We start from the raw sequence: 25,211 nt of genomic DNA, 5'->3' as shown, positions 1-25,211 counted from the left end.
TAACCTCTGAGCCATCTCTCCAGCCCCCTTTAGTGAATTTTTTAATATTATTTTTATTGCATGTATCTATTTAGAGAGACAGAGTAAGTGTGTTCATGCGCCATAGCACACGCATGTGTGGAAGTCAAAAAGACAACTTTCTGGAGTTGATTCTCTCCCTCCACCATGTGGGTTCCAGGTTCTTCAGGCTTGGAAGGAAGCACCTTTACCACCGAGTCATCTCACTATCCCCTGTTTAGTAAATTCTTCTTTCAATTCAGTGAACTGATTTCTGAAATATCAAACTTTCTTGATACCTGACTCCTGGAAAAGCAGGCATATTATACATTAGGTAAGCTGTAGAACTGAAGGCATATGCCTATGAAAAATATTTCTTCTCCAAAGAGAATTGCTTTTTAGTGTTGTGGATTTGTTGCACTGTGTAGAATGGCATGCTGAGGGAGAATATTTACTATGCTAAAAGCCAAGTTTTCACACTTGAATTTAATGTTAGCAACTGTTTGTTCTGAAATGCACAGTTGTATTTTAAGGAGGACTTATGTATGCATTCTAGATTATTCTTTTTCAACTTTTTTATTTCACTCAGGATTTAATTCTCAGCATGAGAAAATGTTTTATAGGGACAAATATTACTAGAATTAAAATTCAAGGATTTCTTCGAGAGCTTTTTCTGTGTGTTGAAAGATAGCTTCTAAAATGTTTATTATTCTCATCATCAGTTATAGTTAAGTACAGTTGTGTACTGAGCACAAGGAGGTGTAACCCTAGGGTGTTGGGCTTGTGTATGGCTTTATTGAGGGGTTGGTTGCCTGCAGGAGTTTATATTCACCACGCGCATCCTGGAGACCTTAGAGTCCAAAGAGGACATGAGATCCCCTGGAAGAGGGGTTGAAGAGAGTTGTGAGCCTGCCAACAAGGGAGCTAGATCTGAACTCCAGTAACAGTAACTCCCGAGCTTCTGTCAGCTTTCATCCACTCCCGCCTTGGTTTTTGAGACAGAGTCTTACTGGACCCTGGAACTTTCTGACTAGGCTAGACTGGCTGACTAGGGAGTTTAGGAATCTGTCTTTCCGATCCTAGAGCTGGGATTACGTGTGCATGCCACCATACCTGTATTTTTATGTGAGTTCCGGGAGTCAAATCAGAGGAAGAACTTTGTCCTTGTGTAGCAAGCCTATTACCCTCCGTAGTATCTCCCCAGTTTCATAAATATTTTTGATCTATAGTTGTTGATTCCAGGCATTCAGATAACCTGTAAATACAGGATTGTTTATGGTGCACTGCAGGTGATGAAGTCACAGGAATGCACTAGGTCTTTGAACAGTATGGACTTTACAGGTATGGATTCAGAACATATTTTCCAAATACTTTTTATGTTCATTATTCAAGAAAATTATTTTACTATATATTTGTGCTGTAGTTAGCATTTGGAAACCATGAGTACTAGAAAATTACTTAGAAACACCTTCAATATGAGAAATATAATTTATTTTTGAGGAACAAATGAAATAATATTCAATTACTACAGTATTTTCTTACTAATCACATTTTTCTTCACTCTGCCACTTATAACTTCTTCCTTTTCTCATAAAGCTTTTGCACTTCTGGAAAGTAAGAAGTACCTCTATTAGTTAGCATGGCCATTAATCCTGTTCAAAGGCTGTACAGAATAGATTTGTATACTCAAATGGTATCAGCTGTCACCTAAAATAATAAATTTCCTTTTCCACTCTTTGAGTATGGGCAAACTGACATGCTGGCACCCCACCTTCCAGGAAGTAAGCATCCTCACTGGTTGCTAGTCCACCAGAAGGCGTAAACCTGAAGTACTGGCTAAATATTTTCTGTGGCATATAAAGGTTAAGAGACAGAGGGAGGATGTGGGAAGGAGGACAACTGATTGATTAGTTATTTGTGTTTATGTGTTGTGAATGTGCAACCAGAATACCAGTGAAACAGAAACGTTTGTATTCTCTAGCTTGGTGTAATCTTGAATATAAAGAGCAGTTTTGTTAATGTCACACTTTTTTCCCCAAAATACAAATGTGTAACTTGCATTGATTTAGCCTGTACTTACTATTGAAAAAGCAAGCCTGGAAGAGATCCCAGATCTGTTTAACTCCTTTGCATTTGAAAGTTGCTTAAAACAAGGGATGGAGGTAATTTACAGCAAACCCGAATGACTGATGCCTCTGAAATAAGGGAGGTTGTGGTGTCTGCAGGACTGACTGTCTTCGCCTCGTCGGTAGTTAATGTTATTTACACACTGTTCCAGAAAGTGTTCCGAGACATTTATTCTGAGGGTACAAACACCTCAGGCATTTGGCTTCATAAAATCCGGATTCCCTGAAAATAGAAGTGACCCCCTGGAAGGAATTGCAGATAACGGGTGTATGATGGAACAAGCGCCAGGTGCCAGTCATGCCTTATACATTTTCTCTGCATGGTAGTACTGTGGCATCTGCTGCAGGGACTAGAAATGTCCAATGATTTAGCCAAGTGTTGTTGCCAGCTCTAAGGAAGCCTCACTTAGGACTGGAGAGCAGAACTGGGGCCAGGAGTGTACTTCCCCCGTCCGCTGTATACTTCCCTGTGAACTGTGGTAAATGACAGAAAATGTCCTTGGTGTTTACACACACATAGACACTCACACGCACATCAGTGCCTCCTTTTCTCCAGGCATGACTCTGTTATAATCCTCAAAGGGAGGGAGGAAATAATACATACGAATATCCAGCACAAATTTCAAGTATGTACACCAGCGAGCCTTTCCTTTGACTGTTACGGAAAAGAAGCCCCTTTTTTTCCTTTCAGTATTTGTGAATCCAGATGCTCTGCATAGTCACTGCCTGGCAGCTCTCCTAACCTAGCTGTCACCACCTGCACCGTGGACCAAAGCTGTAGTGTTCATCACTGGTTTGTAGGAAAGTCCTAGAGATAGTCACTGAGCACAAAACACTGCCTTTCCACACTCTTGATGGTGTACAGATGGATTCTGTGGGAAATCGTAGATTTTGACACTCAGGACTGCAAAAATAACCAGCAGAATTAGAGATTTGGAAAGTTATAGTACCAGTCTGTGCAACTTAATATAGCTTTTGTAGTTTGGGGAATGATACCTTGAGAATCTCTAAGCAAATCTGCAAACATTATTAAGTGCAAATGCCTTGTGTCAGGGTTTTCTCTAATGGGATGTGAAATAAATGTGTCTTCTAGGAGATGGCACCTTAGGGTCAAAGAAGCTCAGTTGCCACAGTTGTCATTCCCTCCTTATCTGTGATACTCTTGAGAAGTAAATGTTGCTGTTAAATGTCAAGTGTGTGTGTAGCAGTGTGCTCCTGGCCTCCAGTGCTGCTTGTAGTAATGTGCTAGGTAGCCAGTGTTCTTGTTTCCCAGTCGCTCACTTAGCGGCTGCTCAGAGGCGGGCATGTGTTAAGAGTTGAAAGTACTCAGTGGACAAAGCCAGTCCCTTTCTTAACAAAGCTTATGCTCTAGACAAAATGCTAAACATTACTGGCAGGTGACAAATACTGAATAATAACATCTGGGGGATAGGGTCCCAGCCCTGTAATCCTATTACTTGGGTGGTAAAGTTAGAATGATCAAGAGTTCAAGGTTATCTTCTGCTGTATAGCAGTTTGAGGCTAGCCTTGGGCACACGAGACCTAACTCAACAGAAGTGGAAGGCACTGAAGGAGAGATAAAGAAGAGGAACATGAAGGGGAAGGAGAAGAGGAGGAAGAAAAAGAGAAAATTGAAAACAAAAGCTAGGTAAAGTACCAGTGACTAATGGAGCTACTTATTGTATTAGGCTGTTCAGGAAGGTCTGATAAATGAAAATTAAATAGGACCTTGAAGAAAATAAGGGAGAGGTCTTGATAGGATCACAACCATATGTCAGACTATTTGCATAGACAAGGGCACACATAGTCAAAGATCTTGAGGCTGAAGTGCAGCTCATTGGAAGCACAGGAGAAAGATACAACTGCACTTGAACCAGTAAGACAGGGAAAACATAGTGAGAAAGATTGCTGCTGCCTGCTTGATTGACATAGTGCTATAAGTTGGAGCTGCAGGAACTGGATCTTGGAACTCACTCTGGATGCCACCTGCAAGGGCTCCCAGATGGAAGCCACAAGACCTGAGAGAGAGGTGTCTTAAACTGGTATGGTTCATGAAGATGAGAAGATGAGATCATCCTAACCATGGTGTTGAAATTGTTAGTAAATCTAAACAAAAGACAGCAAAGTATGATGTATTATATAGCTGTGATAGTTATGTACCCATCTCTTAGAAGATTTGGGGCATGAAACACTACACAATAAGTTTCCTGAAGGAAAACAAGCCTTACTTGTCTTCTGCTACTAGGGAGGCTAAAGTGGAAGGAGCCTTTGAGCCCAAGCTTCAGTGTCAGCCTAAGTAACACAGTGATACCCCAAGTCAAACAAGGAAATCCATCCTTCCTCCCTCCCTCCCTGCTTCCCTCCCTTTCCCTCTTTCTTTTCCTTCCTCCCATCCTCCTTCCCTAACTCCCTCCCTCACTCCCTCCCTTTCTCTTATGTACCTTTCCCCTTCCCTACCTGTCTTCCTGGTTCCCTTTCTCCCCCACTTCCTTCCCTCCACAATATATTAGGCAAAAAGCTATGAGATGCTGTCTCTGGGACCTTCTAGTTGGAGAGATAAGTCAGAATTGTTATAACAGTTTAAAGCATTATATGATTAAGGATCAAATGTCAGTGAGTTAGAGTTGAGAAAAAGAGATTTCTGTGGATTGTCATGTCATACATACATATGTCTTCAGAGAGATAAGAGCAGAAAAGGAACTAGCAAGAAAAGAGCAGGAAAAATGCTGGAGTTGAAAAATATTAATAAGCAAAAGAAAAAAGTTCTATAGAGGAGTTTGAAGATCTAGTGAAGGAAATCTGAGCACTTACATAAAGAGAAGACTAATAGGAAACATGGTGTTAGGAAAGTATAGAATTAATTAAATCATGTGGCCCTATAGCCAACTGGAAAGATGTCCAGGAAGACAAAACAATGAAACCTAAGAACATATAATTGTGGAAACGGTAGTACAAGAAAATTCTCAGAATTAAAGGATATTGAAAGAGGCTTAAAGGTACCACAATTATGAAAGAATATAAATGCACACTAAAACTCACTGTTTAAGATAGTGTTACATTAGAAATAAAAATTGGGGAACTGCACAAGCTTGGAACTTCATAAAGAGTATGAAGCAATAGCGGTGCCTATGGCCTGTAATGGTGGCTTGCCTTGTTACGGTAAAGGACAACATTCACCAAAGCTTGGGTCTTCATTGCTTTTCTGTTACTGTAATGAAACACGTCAACAAGGCAGTTTATAGGAGGAAGAATTTATTTGGGCTTACAGTTCCAGAGGACAAGAGTCCATTGTGGCAACAGGTGGCAAGAATCTTTAAACACTCAAAGCCAACCTTCCTCAACACACTTCCTCCAACAAGGCCCCACCTTCTAAGCCTTCTCAAAAAGCCACCAACTAGGAACCAACATTTAAATACCTAAGACTCTAGGGACATTTCTCATTCAAACTACCACAGCTGGCAATGGGATTATTTGTAGTGGGATTCACACACCAGTGATAAGTGTGAAAACAAATTTAATCAGCATTGCCTACTACTCTTAGGTAGTGTAAGTGATAAGCCATTAGTAAGTGCCAAAAATCTCCATAAACACATGTTTACAGAAACTATCCTAAGGGAGTGGAGAGATGACTCAGCAGTTAAGAGCACTGGTTGCACTTCTGGAGGAACCAGGTTCAATTCCCAGCACCCATATGGCAGCTTACAGCTATCTGTAACTACAATTTCACGGGATCCAACACCCTCCCTCACACAGACATGAATGTGGATAAACACCAATACACATAAAATAAAATTAAATCTTTTTTTTAAAGAAATTAAACACAAAAACTAGCCTAAAACAAGATTCCTAGGTAGTGTTGAATGAAGTTTGCTCTTGGAAGGAGATCCTTATTTTACAATGTTTACACGTTCTCCTGCTGGATGGTTTCCTGTGACAAGTCTTTTTCTTCAGTATTTGAATTTCAATTTGTCAAACATCTCCACTTCCAAGAAGTCTAGCTTATCATTTATTATGCCTAGAAGAAAGCTCCAGGTCTCATGCAAGGCTGTCGCTAAGCTGAGACTGCTTCCCACTCAGATTGAGGTTCCTGAAGCACATCACTGTGAAATGAGAAGACATGAGAGATTAGGAGAAGAATGGCAGTTCATGTGGGGCGGGATTGGGAGGACAGGGGACAAGAAGACAATGATGCCGTGCCATCAGAATGTTGGATGAAGTCATTTCAGCCTTGAGTTCTGTATTCAGCCACACTCTCTGGTCATGAGGTAGAATATGGACATTTCAAGCATACATTGTCTGAAAACATTCATTTCCCAAGCATCTTTTATCAAAAGTTATCAGATGACATGTTCTAAATTCAGTTGCATCTAGTGGGTATTTGAGCACCCACTCTACCCTTAATGTGACACCATGCATATAATAACTATCTTGTAAATATTTATAGATCTGAGCTGTACGGTTCAGAAAACAAAAATAAGTTAGAGCATAGGCTCTGCCCTTGATAACTTTGTAGTTTACTAATCTGGGACAATGTGGATAAATAACATAAGCTCAGGTGTTCTTATAAAGTTAGAGGCTGCAGCGGGGATTTACGTTGGGACAATCCAGATTTGACTGGAAGTCAGCTTCATGAAGGAACTGTTTGGGATATTTCTCATAAAATAAATCAAGCTTTCACAAGCAGGTATGGGAAGAAAAATGTTGTGGTCAATACAAAATGTAATTACAATTGAATGGAAAACTCCAGACATTAAGTAACTCAGGGAGTGAAGGGAGGCTGGAGAAGAAAAGGATAAAAGTCGAGTTTAGGCTCCAATATCGGGCTTTGTCAAGTTCACCCTTAGCTTTTTAGGCAGAATGGGAGTTACTGGGTGACAACCAGGGAGATGCATCTTCTGGAGAAACTTGTGGACCGACTGTGTTTTGCCTACTAGATGGAGTCATCACTGGATTTTATGTGTTTTCTCTCTTTGGCACCTTCTTGATTACTTGGCATTGAATATGCACACAGTGAATATTTGTTGGAACTTTAGATAAACATACTAATAGGAATTCAAGGAAAGAGGACGCGTGATCCAGAACTTGTTAGCTAAAAAATAAACAGGAAATGACAGCCAAGGGCTGTGACGCACCTTTGTAATCCCAGTTCTTGGGAGACTGAAGCGAGGAGTCAGGAGTTCAAGGCCAGCTTGGGGTCTGGAAAATAGAGGGATAGAGGTACATGATGTGAACATGTAATCCTAGACCCAAGGAATCTGAGACAAGATGATCAGTGTTTCTAAGCGAGCAAAAGAAAAGAGGAAGGAGGGAGGGGATATATTACAGAAGACCACAGAGAAACATTTCAAATGGAGTCTGGGCTAGGACCAAGAGCCAAGAGTTTAAGGGGGAGTGGGTGCTGAGGTGACCAGGTGTCTGTGACCTTTGGATGGTGTGGCTATAGCTAAAGCGCATCTTCTCTGATTGTCACACTGTATTCTGAGTGTCCTGGCTCTCCTTCCTGCTCCACTGGTGTTCAGGTGGCTCTGAATACATTTCCTTATGGCTACAAAAAGTAGCCTTGTGGCTCTGAAAAATAGCAAATTCTCAAATTATCATTAGAAACGATTGGTACAAGGACTCATTGTATGTGAGCTAGACAGCAGTGTTGAAGGGAAGAAAGGGGCTGAATAAAACAACTAATTTTTACAGTTATGAGCACTAGAAGCACTGAGCATGTGTGTGAGCAGCAAAGGAGAAAGACACTACTGTGTCAGATCAAGCAGTATGCTCCCACTTTCTCAAATTAAGTAAAATATTACTTTGGAGCACTTTTGGGGGGTTTAATTAGTTCATTTCAATTACTTCTTGTCATGTCCCCCCAAAGTATCGAGTTTAATACAGCTTCAAGGAGTCGGGAATATTTGTTCTGAGGTTAATTTCTTGCTCCACAAGTAGGGTGTCATGTGCTTCCACTTCACTGATATTTCAGGAGGTGACAGGTTGACATTTTCATTAAGTTCTATAATGTTCTATTAGTTATGTTCTTAAACCTGATTTGGAGAAATCTCTCTGAGAGTCCAGGGGAAAGAAGCCAATCTAGCAGTCTCCTGTGATGGTATATAAAGTTCCTTTTGTAGTTTTCAGTGAGGCTTCCTGTGTAAAATGTGCATATAAATATTGCCTATCTGAAAAGATATTGAAGGTAAATATTTATGAAATAACCTATAACCCATGTGCTTAATTAAATTTCACTGGCATGGATGTAAGAGTTCTCTCAGATAGTTAATGGTTCTTTTTTAAACTTGAAAATTATATTTTTCAATCAAAATATTGAAAATATGTTTCTCTGACTGCGTGACATTGCTTGTGTAGTCGTGAGGCTGCCTGTCGGTCTCCCTGGTGACTGTAAATAGAAAACAATGAGCTTCTCTTTTCTAAAAGTAAAGTTGCTGTGGTTTCTCAGAGGAAGCCAACCTGGTCCTGGCTTCTTGATGCCTGAGAACCCTGGGGATAGGTCTATGTCAGACTTCGGCTGCAAGCCCAGATCCCAAGTGGGACTGGGGTGACTGTGGGGTGTGCACACCCACCTCAGGCTGGCCTCCATGTTCTGTTATGTTCTTCTTAGGAGATATGGAACGCTAAATCCAGTGTAGTAGGCAAGAAGTCTGGGTGGGTTTTGCTTGTTTGTTCTTAGTTTTCCTTCTTTAATGAATCTCTACATTTGTAAACCCTGGCAGTTGTCCTTTCATTTCTGTTGCTGTGATAAAATATCCCGGTAAAAATCAACTTATAATAGAAATAGTCTGTTGTATGGGGAATTCAACGCAGGAGCTTAAAAAGAGCTAGTGATATCAGACCCACAGTCAGAAATTGAAGGAAATAAACACTTGTATGCTCCTTGCTTGTTTGCTTGTGTTCAACTCAATTTCTCCATTCTTACACAGTTCAGGACTTCTTGCCTGGGGAATATCCCACCTATAATGGGCTGGGTCTTCCCTAGTTAACCAATTCTTCCTTAGTTACTATTAGTTAACTTAGACACTTTCCAGCAGACATGCCCTGTCTACTTATGGCTTTACATTTCAGAAGCCCATCAGTAAAAGTATTGGGCACTTCTGGCACTACACAAAGAAAAATCACAACCCAGTGTCGATTAGACTCTCTATACCGATGATTCTAGGTTGTGTCAAGTTGACAGTTAAAGTGAACTGTCACAACAGCTAATTCAAAATGTTTAAAGACATTGCAAGCCAGGAAGCCTTGGCTCTTGATTGCCTGTCTGGCCCTACCACCGTTGGACGGAGTTTGACCATGTTCCGTAAACACGGGCCACTGTCACCACCTTGAGTGGCTGCATTCACCTCTCAGCTCCTCTGTGTTATTTGTTCTCCAGAAGTCAATTCTCAATCAGGCAGCTATTGTGAAACCCTGTTGTAGTGGGCTCTGTGTGCCTGGTGGGTACCTGGGCATGGTAGGAAGTCTTCTCAGGTACCCAGACATGGCTAGTCTTTTAAATGAGTTTTTTCTTTTATACAATTGAGGCTGCTCTATGTTCTGACTCACTCATTTCTGAAATGTCTCCATGCCATCTTTCCTCTTGTCCCCATGCAAAAAGGTTCCTGGCTTCTTCACAGCGCTAGTCTCTTCTTTAGACCATTGCTTGGGCCTTTCTGAAAGAGCTGCAGGTTTTTCTGCATTTTTTTTTGTTCCAATCATTACTGTAAGCCTGGCTAAAAGCAGCTGCAGTAACTGTGCTCCACAGACCAGACAAATGAGTACATACATCACTTTTAAACTCAGTCTCCCTCAGAGTGTCAGGACACAGATGAAACAGACAAATGCTTTGCCAAAATGTGAGGTGAATTCTATTCCAGTTCCCACCTAAAGCCTTGTGATCAGTCCTTACTGCTCTCATCTCTGTTGGCATCCTGATCTTCTGAGTTTATTGATCCAAACCCTTCCAGATTTCCCCTCCAGCCCACTTCCAAAGGCTTAAGAACTTTGTGACTAAGTTTAGTTGCAGCGACAATGAAACTTCTCTAGTGCCAGTTTTCAGCATTGGTTTTATCCTGTGAGAGAATGCCTGCCATGGACATTGTAAAGGGACGTTGTTTGTGTTAGTTCGCAGTTCCTGAAGCTCTGGTCCAGGGTAGTGCATGTGCTAGCAGGCGCATAGAGCAGAGGCTTCTCACCCACAACAGATAGTAGACTGAGAGGAAGGAAGAGGGTTCAAAGGCACGACCCTTGGGCCTCCTAAAGTCTACACCACCTTCCATAATACTACCGCCAGCAGAGGCCACACATTCAACACAAGGGCCTGAAAGGGACATTTCTTGTTCAAACTATTACAATAGAGTTCTCTGTGCATTGAAGGCAGGGGTTTTCTTGCTCTCTCTGCTGTTGATATATGTAATAGGAAGAATGAAAAATTGTTAATCCATTCATAAAATGTACTTTTGAAATTTTCACTAATTTCTTAAAATTTGTTTGCGTGTGTGTGCACGCGTGCATGTGCATGCAAGCATGCTTTTGTATTTGAGAGAGAAACTAACTTGTTTAGGCACAATTATCAATTTTATTTTCTACTTACTGTTTTAGATAAACGTACTGGATTACTGCCAAAATTTCAGGTAGCTGAATGCTAATTTTGTTGAAATTAAATGGAAGACCTATTCCTGCCAATTTTCAATTAAATTATGCAGAGATTTGCTTTGTAAGACATAAATCTAGTCAAAAATAGAGTCCTAATTTTCTAGTTAGTAATACCTTCAAAAGACTAATTATTCTCATTTTAACTTTTACTTTGTTTACCAAAAGAATCAGAAAAGCAAAATGCAGCAAAAAAAAAATAGCGCTCATTTTCCTCATGTAACCTGCATGCCAATTTGCAATATTAAAGGATATAGTGTTTATAACGTTTTCTTCTGAAGCAGGATGAGGATAATAAGTGTGTCTCTCAGATGCGTGGTAGTTACTGAATAATCACTCACGTAGTGGTCAGGGATGGAATTCAGAGGGTTATCTTTCAGCTAATCCTCCAGTGATGGAATTGGTATATCTCTGATTTTTCTCTTAGCCTTTCAGGGATTGGAAGAATGAGACAAAAGTGATTATGGGAACTAGAGGGAGCCACTGGAGGCTACAGAGGCAAGGAGACCTTATCTTAAGCAATTAATCAAGAAACTCATATTGTGGGACAATTATTCAGAGTTAATTCTAAGATAGCTTTAAAGCCCCAGGTCTTGAGTTGTTGGCGTGTTTTTTTGTTTTTGTTTCTCTCCAAATTTTGTCAAGGTCATTGAGACAGTATTTGGCTCAGTAGCAGTACGGACATGTGTGGGTGACAATATATAGTGTCAGGAAGCATCAATGCCGCTATGGTTTTAGTGATGAGGCTTAGTCCCTGAGATAAATCGCCTCTTGCCAAGGAGATTCTCAGGTGCCCTGGCCTCCAGCCTCTAGCTTAAGAGGACTGCAGTACTGGGCAGTGGTGGCGCACACCTTTAATCCCAGCACTCAGGAGGCAGAGGCAAATGGATCTCCGTCAGTTTGAGGCCATCCTGGTCTACAAGAGCTACTTTCAGGACAGGCTCCAAAGCTATAGAGAAATCCTGTCTCGAAAAAAACAATAATAATAACAAAAGGACTGTAGGTCTCTTGCCTCACATTGTGGTAGTTGGTTGCTCCTCATGCTTGCTTAGTGAGTCTGTGTCTATGTCACATCGTGTAATAATGCTCTCCTGCTCACTGTGGTTGTTCAATCTGACCAGTTATCTTGAGCTCCTCTGCTGAAACGGTCACATGGGTGGTTGTTTTATAGTTTCCCTTGTTCATTGAGAAGCGAGCACTTGAAGATCTGCTTTCCACTTCTTCTGCCCTCCTCCCTGCTCATTCCCTTCTTCCAGTCCCACTGTACTCCGAATGTTGACCAGTGGCTCCTTGTGGCCCAGTCATACTTTCTGGGTAACTTGGGCAGGCCCCTTCTCTTCTACATAGGCCCCGCCAAAGCTGACACCACAGCATGACTTTCTCCCTCTCTTTCTTCCCTAGCATGTGTGTGCAAGCATCACCCAGGGTCACATTTCTCTCTGTCTGGTGACAGCTTTGGCGTCATTTCTTTGGTGATCCTCTTACCAGCCTGTCCCTCTCCACAGGCATTGCCCTATTTTATTGGCGTCCTAGCTCCTAATCACGGTGAATGATCCTTGGTGTTTATTCGTTGCCTCTGCTTTCCTAGTAAATCTTTGAGATCAGAGCCTTGCATTGGCAGACTTGCTTTTAAATAGCAGAAGCCTCTTAGCAAAGATTACTTGCTTGGGAAAGATCAAGTCTCAAAACCCAAAGTGTGGCTTCTCCTGAACACTTACCAGTTGTGAGTCCTCGTAAGGTGGAAAAATAAGTTAGGCCAACATCAATTAGGACCATTTTTTTTAAATAAATATTTATTTATTTATTTATTTATTTATTTATTTATTTATTTATTTATTATGTATACAATATTCTGTCTGTGTGCATGTCTGCAGGCCAGAAGAGGGAACCAGACCTCTTTACAGATGGTTGTGAGCCACCATATGGTTGCTGGGAATTGAACTCAGGACCCTTGGAAGAGCAGGCAATGCTCTTAACCACTGAGCCATCTCTCCAGCCCTAATTGGGACCATTTTTAATTCTTACCATGGTTAACAGCTGACAGTGACTTTGTTCCTGTTTCTCTGAGTCTTAGTTGGAAAAAAGAGGCAAAAATGGCATTAATGATCAGACAGGCATAATTGTTTCTCCAGAGTCTTAGGATGACTAGGAAGTACACTGAAAACACAATGCTAAGCTTGAATTTTGCAGAGTGAGAGAGAAGCAGGCTCAACTGAGAGAAGAGTGTTCTTTCAGGAGGAAAACAGCATGAAAGGCCTCACCATGTTCTAGAAACTTGGCGGGGGTGGGGGGTTGTCATGTGGTTTGAGCAGAGTGCTCTGTATATGACTATTCTGTGACTTAATCTAAAATGTATCCCAGTTTGAATTTGGAGAAACATCTAAGTCAGGTATGTCACGATTAAGTGTGTGGTGGTTAGTTTTAATTTTCAACTAGGTAAAACCTACAGTCACCTAACAGGCAGGTTTCTAGACACGCCTGTAGGGGACTGTCTTGATTGTGTTCATTTAAACAGGAAGACCCACTCTGTATGGATGGTACCATCCCCAAGCAGAGGATCCTGAACTGGGTAAGGGTGGAAGAGAGAGCCGATCACTAGCATACTTACATTCATTACTTTCTTCTTGTGACCGTGTCCCTGTGACCAGCTGTTTCAAGCTGCAGATGCTCTGACTCCCTGCATCATGACTGGACCCAGAACTGTAAACTAAAATAAAGCCTTTTTCCTTACAGGTGCTTTTGTTAGAATTGCTTTATCATAGCAACAGAAAAATTGTATCAAGCGTGCTATTTTTTCTTGCCATGAAGTGCTTATGGGAAATGCAATTACTTTTGAGTAAGATGCCTTACTTTAAATCAGTAGTCCATACATGTGCTGGGTGGAAATGAAATTATATTCATATAGCAAACAACTGATCTGTACTTATGAGTTCTGTTTTACTGGATTTGCCTATTCGTTATAGGCACTTTTAGTCCCAGAATACTCATGTCATTCCCAAAATAATTTGAGTACATGCAAGATGGCAACAAACAAAAACAAAAAACAAAATTGACTTATGGGGCTGAAGAGATGGCTCAGCAGCGACTAAGAACACTGGCTACTCTCTTAGAGGACCCAGAATTGATTGCCAACACCTATGTGGGTGCTCACAACCATTTATAGCTCCAGTGTTGAGGGTCTGATATCTTCTTCTGGCTTCTGTGGGCATAAGGCACAGGCATAAAGGCTATCAAAATACCCATACAAATAAAATAATTAATTAATTTTAAAAATTGACTTACCTGTCACTCAGGTTTCTAAGTTGCTATTGGCCTTCCTGTCTGGTCTCATGGAACAAGTGCTCTTTCCGTGTTCTCTGCAAAACCTTATGGCCCCTAACAGAGTTCTGTATGCTGCCTACTGCCCTTAAGCACAAAAGACTGAGATATGCCTACAGAAAATATGTGTAGACAGAATAAGTTACGTGTGTTAACCAAGGCTTCGGTGTTAGCCATCAATATATATTAATCAAGTGTTGTTGTTAAACAGGATTGCACATAGCTGACTGTGCTTATGTATGCCATCACTCAGGGGCCTGAGGAAGAAGGATGGCATTAAGTTCCATCCAGCAGGAAAGAGAAGAGGGAAGAGGCAAAGGGAAGGAAGGCAGGTACATAGACAAGATTATACATTGATCATTTGAGGAGAACATGACCAGAGAGTCACAGGAACTTAATTCTGTATTTTCCTTAGGAACAGTATTTGCCGCAAATGGTGAAGTAATGACAGTTGATTGTGCATGTACATATGAATACATAGTTAAAATGTTGCTGAAGTGAACCTGAGAATTTAGTGTATTAAAACAGAAATGCCATTTCTCACAGTGTTTTAATTTGACACTTAAGCTGGGTTGACTCAACCATTCAATTTGCTGGACATGGCTAGGCCAACTCACATAGTTGTGGTCACTGGTGATCTGTGGCCTCCCTTCCATGTCTGATGCTTTGGCTCTGCTGTTCTCGCCATCCGGCAGTAGGCAAGAGGGCCAGCCTCCAGAGGGCCAGCTGGTTTTGTTTTTTATGTACTTTGTCTTACTGTTACTCAGAAGCTGCATAGGTGCTGCTTTCCTTGAACACTGTCAGAAAAGTAAGCACTTCAGAAAGATGAGGCAACTGCACGACCAGTGACGGGTGGAGGCTTTGACCACGGCAGGGTGACTATTCTTTCTCTACTAGTTTGCTTTCTGATAGGCAAATAACTAGTTTGTCTTGTAGGGCTGAGGAACAGCAGTAAGATAGGCTCTATCAATTCAGGGAAGAAGCGACTGATTACTGTTGTTTGTCTTGGAAAAACTGCCCTGTGGGCAGCCTTCCTGTATGACAAATTTAAGAAAATTGTGACAATGGTGAATTGTGAGTGTATGGTGCTTGATTCACACCAAGGGTTATATTCTGGATATGGGATCTTAGTTGTAGCAAAATTTATTCTGAATGACTTAAAGGAAGGTGATTGAAATATTAGAGATACTGGCATTGTCTGAAGAGATCTGCTTATATTTATTTCTTGTAAAAATCCACAGTATTACCATAGCTGGACCTATTATGCTATTGTAATCCTAGTTGAACGGAGAAGGGTGATTAACGATAGCAATTTATTGTATCTGAGGAGGAAAGAAAATAGGAGATGTTGTCGTTATCATAAATCATATCATAAATAACCAAAAAGAAGCACTCAGAATGCTTGTGTGGTGTCAGCAGCCAGCCCTTTCAGGCCCGTTAGCCAGGATGTAGCCATAGAAACCCCAAAGTCATATTGTTATCTTAGTCTCGCTGCAGTTATGTGATACAACAGTATTAACATATAGATTAGGCCATTTATAATGCTAGGTGTCATTTCACGTTGGCTTGCTTATATTGCATTCTAGTTTTTTATTGTGCAGAATGTTAGTGGAATGAGGCTTTTTTACACGTCAGTGTATGTAGGTATTTAGAACACATCTTCACTACTGCTAATTTATCGTGTCATTGATTGGCTGTGCTCTATGAATTGTCATTGCCTAATTGTCTTGTCTTTGCTAGTATTTTTTAAGTAAATAGATTTTTTTAAAAAATATACAAGCTCATTTATACATGTTATGTTTTAAGGGTTCTGATTTTGGTTATAGACAGGACAGTTTAAAAATATTATATCCCACGGTATAGATGTTATTAAATTTTTTTTAACCTCAGACTAAAGGGTAGAATGTTGAAATGGGTTCCAGTTGGTTTGACTGTCACTGCACCTCCTTTTTTCCCAGGCACCCACTGTCCATCTCCCACTTACTGGTCATCTGTCCATCCCCCCCTCCCCCTGAACCCAGCCTTCTTAGCAATACCCTTTGTCCGGACCCATCGAGCCCTCACCATTCATTCCGTCAGGTTGTTTCAGTTATGTGCCATCTTCTCAATCTTCCTGACCCCCAAAGTGGACTCTCTTCTTTTGTTAGCGTCACTGTCATAAGAATATTTGACAGCAACATTTTAAAGATGCAGTCTTTATCCAAAGACGTAATGAAGTGGCTAGAAATATATGTGGGTAGCATTTTATTGTCCTTTTAGTTAAAGTTTAAAAATAGAAGTATGTTTTCTGCCTGGTTTGAGAACACGCCACTGAAGTTAAAGTGGCATGCATCTGTGTAGTTAATGAGATAAAAAGCTTTCATGCCATGTGCAAACAATTTCCTCTTTTTCCTAATGTGTACTAGCTTTTTAGATTACAGTGTTTCTTTAAAGGCATTTACTGTTCTAGTTAAAACGATATTTTGTTCTAAGTCAATATTTATCATAGCTTAGAATTAACATCTTCAAATCCTTGCGGTGTGTTCAGACCTTATTGCCTTGTTTTGGTTTTGTTTGAGAAGTTTGCTAAGGAAGCATGTTTTTTTCATTATTCCTCAGAGAAATGTAGGGAGTGTGGATTATTTATGCTGTCAATGAGAAAAATCACAGTGAAGTTTGTACTGTCCTGCCCCCCCATCAACATTTGTGATTTTAAAAAGATGGACATTGCTGCTGATAGTATTTTTTTCCTTTTGTGTGATTTAAGAGATTTTGTCCTCAGTCATCCGTATTGTTTCCTACTATTTTCTTTTTCACTCCTACTGCAAAAGCATGCCAGATGTGTCTGTCATCTTTCCATCACTGTAGCAAATGCCAAGATGATGGACCTATAAAGAGAAGCTTTTTGTGGCTCACGATTTTGGAGGTTTCTCTTGATTGGTTGACTCCTGCTTTCAGCCTGTGCAGAGCAATACATCATGGGGGGAGCACACAGAAGAGCAAACCTGCTGATGTCATGACCCAGGAAACAAAGGCAGAAAATAAAGAGACCAGAATCCGCATTCCCTTCAGAGGGTACCCTTCCATGATTTAAAGACCTTCCAATAAGCCCCATTTCTGACCCTCCTCCCTCCACCTCACAAATGCTAGAATTACAGGTGTGTAATTCTAAAGATAGAATGGGTTCCAGTTGGTTTGACTGTCATTGCACCTCCTTTTTTCCCAGGCACCCACTGTTTATTGCTGGTTTATGCTTCTCTGGGGATCCAATTCAGGTCTTCACATATACTAAGAAAGAATTCTACCAACAGAGCTACAGCTCCAGCCCACTAATAAATACTCTAAAACTTTCATTCCCTGGGAAACTATCCTAAGCAATCTTATTTCTGGTTCTTTACAGGTTTACCTCCTAGTAATTTAGCACATTTGAAATCTGTCCTGACATTTTCGTAAGTAAAAGAAGGAAAGGCAATGTTTCCAGACATTGAAAGTCTGGCACAATAAACTTTAATTTGAAGGACCAGGAAGGAAATACTCTTGGCTGTCTTTTTTGTACGTGTAACCAGAATATAGTTAAACCCAAAGGCGATGTACTCAGAAGTTGAGCTAGGAAGGAAAGCAGGCAAAAAAAAAAAAAAAAGGTCTGAACAGACTCCCATGTTTCTGCCATGGCTACTGGAGAGATGACAGTGAGTTTGTCAAGTGTAGCAATAATTGTGTTGAAATTCTGTGTTTTTATAGTTTATAGAGTACTTTCGCTGTATTGCCTCACTCACTCACCCCTGAATGCTTTTGTAGCCTGACTTGCCTTCATTCTCACTGGCCTCTTGACAAGCATTGACTATATTCACTGGGCTTTCTTTTGTTAAAACAAAAACCTTTAAATTTTTTTTTTCATTTGGGGTTTTTGTTTGTTTGATTTTGTTTTTTGAGACAGGGTTTCTCTGTGTAACAGTCCTGGCTGTCCTGGAACTCAACCTGTAGACCAGGCTGGACTGAAATTCATAGAGATCCACCTGTCTCTGCCTCCTGAGTCCTGGGATTACAGGTGTGTGCCAGCACCACTCGACTCATTTGTTTATATGTGTGTGCGCACCGCAATATGCATGTGGAGATGGGAGGATGACCCATGACATGAGTTCTCTCCTTCCACCATGTGGACCCCAAGACTCAAGCTCACATCAGTCTCACTGGCAAGCATCTTTACCCACTGAGCTCTGTCTCTTGCCTTAAACTTTCTTTTCAGAACCTCTTGATCCTTTGAGCTCTTTGACACCTGATCATCCATGTATTTCATTGTTCCTTTTGTCTTCACATAGAAGCAGTCCTCAAAATTCTGAATCAGCCTTTCATATTTCATCCCACTCATCCATTGTTTTTCTAGTTATCAACAGAAGCCTCTCGCATCCAGGTCTGGTTTTTGGGACTTCAGTATACTTTTATTTGCTCAGTCAACACTACTGGCTAAAGTTTCCCCCAAGGCTTCATTCTTCTTTCTGTTAATGATGGAATGATGGCACTGATTAGTCCATGAAGCCTTAGATTTGTGTTTGAACCCTTCAGCTCATACCTGGGCCTGCAGCAGTCTGTTCACTGTCTGTTCATTTATCTCTCCTGCTTCCTATTTGCTTACTTCTTTCTAGTCTAGTCTCTTCTTCTGTCTTAACTACATCTGTCCTCTTCTTTTGGTGTCTGTCACTCTACAATCTATTCATCGTGTGTACCTGTCAGGATAATCTTACACATATTCCAGTCTATAGTAGCAGATGTCTTCTGACTTCTGTGATGTGAATACAACTTTACTCAACATTCTTTTGTTCCCCTTTTACTTTTCACTTTCCAGACTCTTACGTACTTCCTGTGTCTTAAGTCCTCCTCTTTGCCAACTAACTGTTCTTCCTGTACTGTGGTACTCCTGGCAATGTTCTAATCACTGCATTATTCTTGAAGTCTTCCCTATTGACAGCAAGTTGCCCTCTTCTGCTTTGAAATCCTATAACTTTGTCTGTTGTACTAATTACTTTCCTATATGCTATACACACATACTGCTTTAGGCTATGAATTGACCTTATAGTTTGCCTTTATCATCATGTTTTATATACTTAGTTAATATGCACAAAAATGTATAATCTGATCTTATAAGAACTCAACTCAGGCAAATAGGCAGGGCAAGTGCATTAGCTCCTTCTGAAAGTCAGGAAACAGGCTCAAGGAGGTTGAAATTGCCTAAGACCCCTCACTCCGTAGGGACAGAACTCTAGCTAAAGCACAGTTTCAGATGTCTGAGCCAAATGGGTTACATTGCACCATGCGGCCCTCCAAGGAGTATAGTTATGATGAGAGTTGTGTACAAAGACTAAAATTTATTACACAGTTGTTTTTTTCCCCCAAAAGGCTGGGAATATGTCTTAATAAAATGCTTCCCACAAAAGTATAAGGACCTGAAGGCAATCTACCATAACCCATGTCTCCCTGGATGTGTAATATCCATATTTGGTTAGAGACACTGTCTCAGAGAGTAGTGTGGAAATCAACTGACAGAGACACCGTGTCAACCTCTGGCCTCCACACACAAGTATACACATGTATACACATATAAAGATGCATGCACACACAGGTGTTTTAAGAGTATGCCTTTCCATCATTTCTGAGATTAGCAGTCATGAAAACTGATCTCTGTTTTTGAGGGGTATGGGGGTATTGGAGAAAGCATGAGAAGACTATAGAAATAGATAGTCAGTATTCTTTCAGATTAGGAAATGAATTTAGGAAGCTGGTCTTCCTGTTGCTACTTCTAAAAGAATGATAAGCCCAGGGTGGGAAGACCCAGGAGGACTCCCTGTAGACTCCATTTCTTCCATCAAAGAAGTAGTGTTTGTTACTCTCTGCTCCATTCTAATAATGCCCTTTTCTTCTGTTACCAGAGGAAGAAGAGGAGCAGGTGCCCACTGATGGGGGCACATCAGCAGAAGCCATGCAAGTGCCCTTGGAAGAAGATGATGAAATGGAGGAGGAGGAAGTCATCAATGATGAGAATTTCTTGGGTAAGAGGCCACTGGACAGTCCTGAGGTGGAAGAAATGCCCACCATGAAGCGCCCACGACTCCTGAGCACCAAAGGGGATTCCCTGGATGTTCTGTTGGAAACACGAGAACCTCTCAGTTCAATAAATCCACAGAAGATCCCACCAATGCTTTCTCCTGTGCATGTCCAGGATAGTACAGATCTGGCCCCTTCATCACCAGAGCCCCCAATGCTGGCTCCATTTGCAAAGTCACAACTACCAACTGCAAAGCCATTAGAAACAAAGTCATTTACACCAAAAACAAAGACTAAAGCTAGCTCTCCAGGACAGAAGACTAAATCTCCGAAAACTACCCTATCACCAGCACGGCTTGGAAGTCCTATTCGGTCACCAAAAACCATCCCCAAAGAAAAGAAATCACCTGGACGATCTAAGAGCCCCAAGAGTCCTAAGAGCCCCAAGATTATAACTCCTGTACCCCAACCCCCTGCCAGACCTGAAACCCCAAATAGAACCCCTTCAGCTATGGTGGTTGAAAAAACTGTTAAGGAAACCATCCCTATAAAGCCAACACAGACTCCCCCAGAAATTGGGAAACTGAACATTGAAATGCAGCCTAAGAAGGCTGTGGTGACAGACAAAACCATCGATGATTCCATCGATGCTGTGATCGCACGCGCCTGTGCAGAGCGGGAGCCAGATCCTTTTGAGTTTTCTTCTGGATCGGAATCTGAAGTAGACACTTTTACAAGTCCTAAGAGAATTTCAGGTTCAGAGTGCACCACTCCAAAAGCTTCCGCTTCTTCCAATAACTTCACCAAGTCCGGGTCTACTCCTCTGCCTCTTTCTGGCGGAACTTCAAGTTCCGATAACTCATGGACAATGGATGCCTCAATTGATGAGGTAGTACGGAAAGCAAAACTAGGAGCCCCTTCTAACATGCCTCCCACCTTCTCGTATATCTCTTCTCCCTCCATTTCTCCTCCCACTCCCGAACCTCTGCACAAAAGTTATGAGGAGAAAGCCAAGCAACCTTCATCTGTAGATGTAAAGAAAAAGTTGAAAAAAGAACTGAAGACTAAGTTGAAAAAGAAAGAAAAGCAAAAAGATAGGGAGAGAGAAAAGGAGAGAAACAAAGAAAGAAGCAAAGAGAAGGATAAAATGAGAGAGAGGGAGAAGGAAAAGGAAGCTGCCAAGGAGGTCAGGTACCCATGGAAAGAGTTTATGAAAGATGAAGATTCTGACCCTTATAAATTTAAAATCAGAGAATTTGAAGACATTGATCCAAAAGTGCGATTGAAAGATGGGATTGTGAGGAAGGAAAAAGAGAAGCATAAGGACAAGAAGAAAGACCGAGAACGAGGCAAACGAGATAAAGAGAAGAGAGAAAGGGAAAAGGTTAAAGAAAGAAGCAGAGAAGACAAGATAAAGGCCCCTCCGATGCAGCTGGTGTTACCCCCGAAAGAAATGGCACTGCCTTTGTTCAGCCCTTCTGCTGCAGTGAGGGTCCCGCCATCCATGCTGCCTGCCTTGTCACCAATGCTCCCAGAAAAACTGTTTGAGGAAAGGGAGAAGCCCAAGGAGAAAGAAAGAAAAAAGGACAAAAAGGAAAAGAAGAAGAAGAAAGAGAAAGAGAAGGAAAAGGAGAAGAAAGAGAGGGAGAGGGAGAAAGAGAAAAGGGAGAGAGAGAAGAGAGAGAAAGAGAAGGAGAAACACAAGCATGAAAAAGTAAGCTGGCTATCATTTTTGGTACTATCTGAACAAGGTCCTAGTGCAAAATGCAGGTAAACTAAGCCAGGAGTTATATCTGTGGTTAAATTCAGGGACAGTTAAGTGACATTGTGTAATTCTATCACAAAGATCATTGGTTTTATAACTAAGCCCCACACACATTGGATGCTAAAAATGCATAAATTAGGAAGAATCTAATCACAAGTTATAAACTCCGTATTCACTAAACTGATCTCTAGCAGTTAAAACACACACACACACACACACACACACACACACACACACACACGTGCGCACATGCACACACATGCACTAATCCTAAAGTGAGTATTATTTTTGTTCAGTATCAAGTCTACTATATAATGTCTTATACCAATTCTTGGGTACCCCAAAATATCTATTTTCCTGAGATACATAAACCCATGTTCCTTCTATAAAAGGACAGGAAGGCCTGCAGAGGGCTAATGGTCTTTGTCTCCTTTAGGAGAACCACTTTGGCAGTACTTAAGGTGAAGGCTGCATATAGGACTTGAGCAGCTTCTCTTAGTCCTGCCATTTCCCATATTAATATCGAAACTCTTTCTCTGCTGATCTGGTGGACCAGTCAGCAGGTAAAAGTAACTCTGCATACAGAGATCCAGTCTGTCAAGTGAGGAGATCAGACTTGCAGAGTCCATGTAAACAACGGGGATGTTTCCTAGGAGCCGAGAGCTGTGTTCTGTGGATACAGGATATAGCTTCTGCTCAGACAGCTCTGCCCTTCTTCTTGGTCTTGAGATTGTTGTAAACATTCACTCAACACTCAGGACCATCTGTAGAGCTTAAGAGACTCCTACCTACACATGATCATCTCTATTTGCACTTGGCTGCGAAATAATGCTCAGTAACTTCTTTCCATTTAATAACTACTTTTCTACTTATAGCAAATACAGTACCAATAATGTTACAATGTCTTTATCTTCAAACTTACCTGGAAAAGCTAACTTGACTAACAACAGCCACATTTTTCTGCCTCATTCTATTAATTAGTTTAGACCCCTTGCTTTTGCTATGAGTAAAGAAATGTCAGTAATTGGACGTTGGCAAGTTAATGAGACACAGCACACTAAGTCCTCTCTTTTTATAAGATGTCTGTCTGTCTGCATGTGTTTGTGTATGCACATGCAGGTATCCATGGAGACGAGAAGAGGGTATTAGATTCCCTGGAGCTAAAGATGGTTGTAAGCCAACCTGGGTGCTGGGAACCAAACTCAGTTCCTCTGAAAAAGCAGTCAGTATGGGTATTCTTGACCACTGAGCCATCTCTCCAGCATATCTTATTTTTGTCTTTACAGCTATGTTATCCTTTTAATACTATATTATTTTAACATGGTACTTACCAAGTTTTAAAGCACTTCCACACATTTTTCTCCCTCCTGATACACCTATGACGCAGATCCAGCAGGTATTATCAACATTCATGAACAAGAGGCAGCCTAGGAGAGGGCCTATCCCAGGTGAGGATCACATATCCACAAGAGTGTCCCTTATTGCACAGTCAGTCTTCGCATTCTGGAGTGTTTTAGAGATAATTGTCTGACAGTAATTAGTCATTATTCTGTCACTCACCTAGAGTAACAGCAGCTGAACTCCCAGCCAGTCTGACATAGAGCCATTATATATAGCACCACTTTGACTTTGGGAAGTCAGTGACAGTGTTTGAACAGTCATTATGAATCTGAATGAAGGCCCCAACAGATGAAGTTGATAATAATAGGCGGGCCATGTCTGCTCAGGATCTACCTAACACTGGGGAAAACAAACAAAACCCTCAGAGACCCACTTACCAGTAGCTAGACAGACTATCACCTAATAGATGGGTTCAAGCCTTCTGTTATTTTTGATAGGTTAAAGATCAGAGAAATGACAAAATATAAAAAATTATCAAAGTCACTTATCTTACAGGAATTTTGCAAATACGTAATCGAATTGTAGAGTTAGACCTAAGTTAAAATCTTGGCTTTTGTGAAATTGGGCATATTGCTTATATGAAAATTAAAAAAGAATGATGTCTAAAATGTGTATAGGAACATATCTGGCATTATAAGTAGTAAATGTTATCTGTGTAAACAAGGATAATTAGAGGAATAATATTATCCATTTTGAATTACCCTATAAAAGTGTAGAAACTCAGAGTTTGCAACTTCATTGGGCCATGCTAACCAAGCTGTCAATGCATCAGAGTCAGCTACTGTAGACTTACAGATATCCTTTCTTCTCCTAGTATTCTTTTGCAGCTTGGTTTCTGTAGCAGTAGAAAGGCAAGGGGTAGTATCTCTTGTGGAAGGCATTGATAGGAGTGGAGATTGAAGGCTAGTGTAAGCACCAAAGCATCTCTTTATTCCACACACTGATCTGCCCAAGTTTCTGCAAAACCACACCCGAAATGGGGCTACACATAGCCTGCAGAGTTTCTTACATATCGTCAGAAAAAGGTAGTAAAGCAAACTAGATGATTCAACAAGATGGTTCAGCAGGTAGAGGCAATTGCTGGCAAACCGATTTTGATCCTCAGAATCCACATGATAAAAGGAGAGACGCTACTTTCCACAGGCTGATCTCCTCTGCATGTATACCATAGCACCTATGGGCTCCCACATACATATGTGCAAAATAAATTAATGTGAAAGTGTTTCTTTGGACATACTTGAACTGACAAGATCACTCAGCAGGTAATGTGTGTCACCGAGCCTGGCAGCCTTGATTCAACCCCCAGGATTCACATTGTTGAAAGAAAGAACCAACTCCCACACACTGTCCTCTGACTTCCTTATGTGCGCTGTGCCCCTCCCACCCCACCTGGAACTAAGTAAATGTAATAATAATCCTCCCCACATTTGTTCTCCCTATTTAGAAAGTTTTTCACAGCTTGGTTCCATAGTCTTTGACTATGCATTTCGATGCCTGCTTATTTGAATATAGTCTTGATGTAGAATGTCACTCCAAAAGGACAGCATTATCTGGAGATAAATAGACCCAACTTAGGCCCAAAGGGCCTTTGGCGGTTACCTGGTAAATTTCCCAACCCCACCACTGCCTAGCTATTGTGAACCTCTCCTACTTTTTGTGACCTTTGTTCCTTTCCCTCAGTCCCTGCCTCACGGTACATTTTAGAAAAAGACAGCATCACTCCAACCCTTTGCTTCTGTTTACAAACAGTTTTGGGGATGCTGGAGGTGTAGCTTACTTTAGAATGATTGCTTAGTATTCAAAGCTCTGAGTATTTAATCTCCAACACTGCGTAAGTCAGGCATCGCAGCCCAGGTCTTTAATCTTAGCAATTGGTAAGTAGAGGCAGGAGGATTAGAGATTGAGGGTCAACCTCATTTTCACTGTCTATTTGAAGCCAAACTGGGGTACATGAG

General features: G+C 41.1%; 1 protein-coding gene across 1 annotated transcript in view; it reads left to right on the top strand.

Moving 5' to 3' along the window:
- Taf3 (TATA-box binding protein associated factor 3) overlaps nucleotides 1-25,211 on the top strand; it is a 152,724-nt gene that overhangs the window by 91,452 nt on the left and 36,061 nt on the right. Inside the window, exon 3 of the mRNA XM_005354881.2 lies at nucleotides 19,976-21,804. Within this exon, the coding sequence (XP_005354938.1) occupies nucleotides 19,976-21,804 (1,829 nt within the window). The remainder of the gene's footprint in view (nucleotides 1-19,975; nucleotides 21,805-25,211) is intronic.

This window comes from Microtus ochrogaster, chromosome 16, assembly GCF_000317375.1.
Source record: "Microtus ochrogaster isolate Prairie Vole_2 chromosome 16, MicOch1.0, whole genome shotgun sequence".
NCBI classification, from domain to species: Eukaryota; Metazoa; Chordata; class Mammalia; order Rodentia; family Cricetidae; genus Microtus; species Microtus ochrogaster.
Note: the sequence above shows the minus strand (reverse complement) of the source record. Positions and strands in the feature narration are given on the sequence as shown.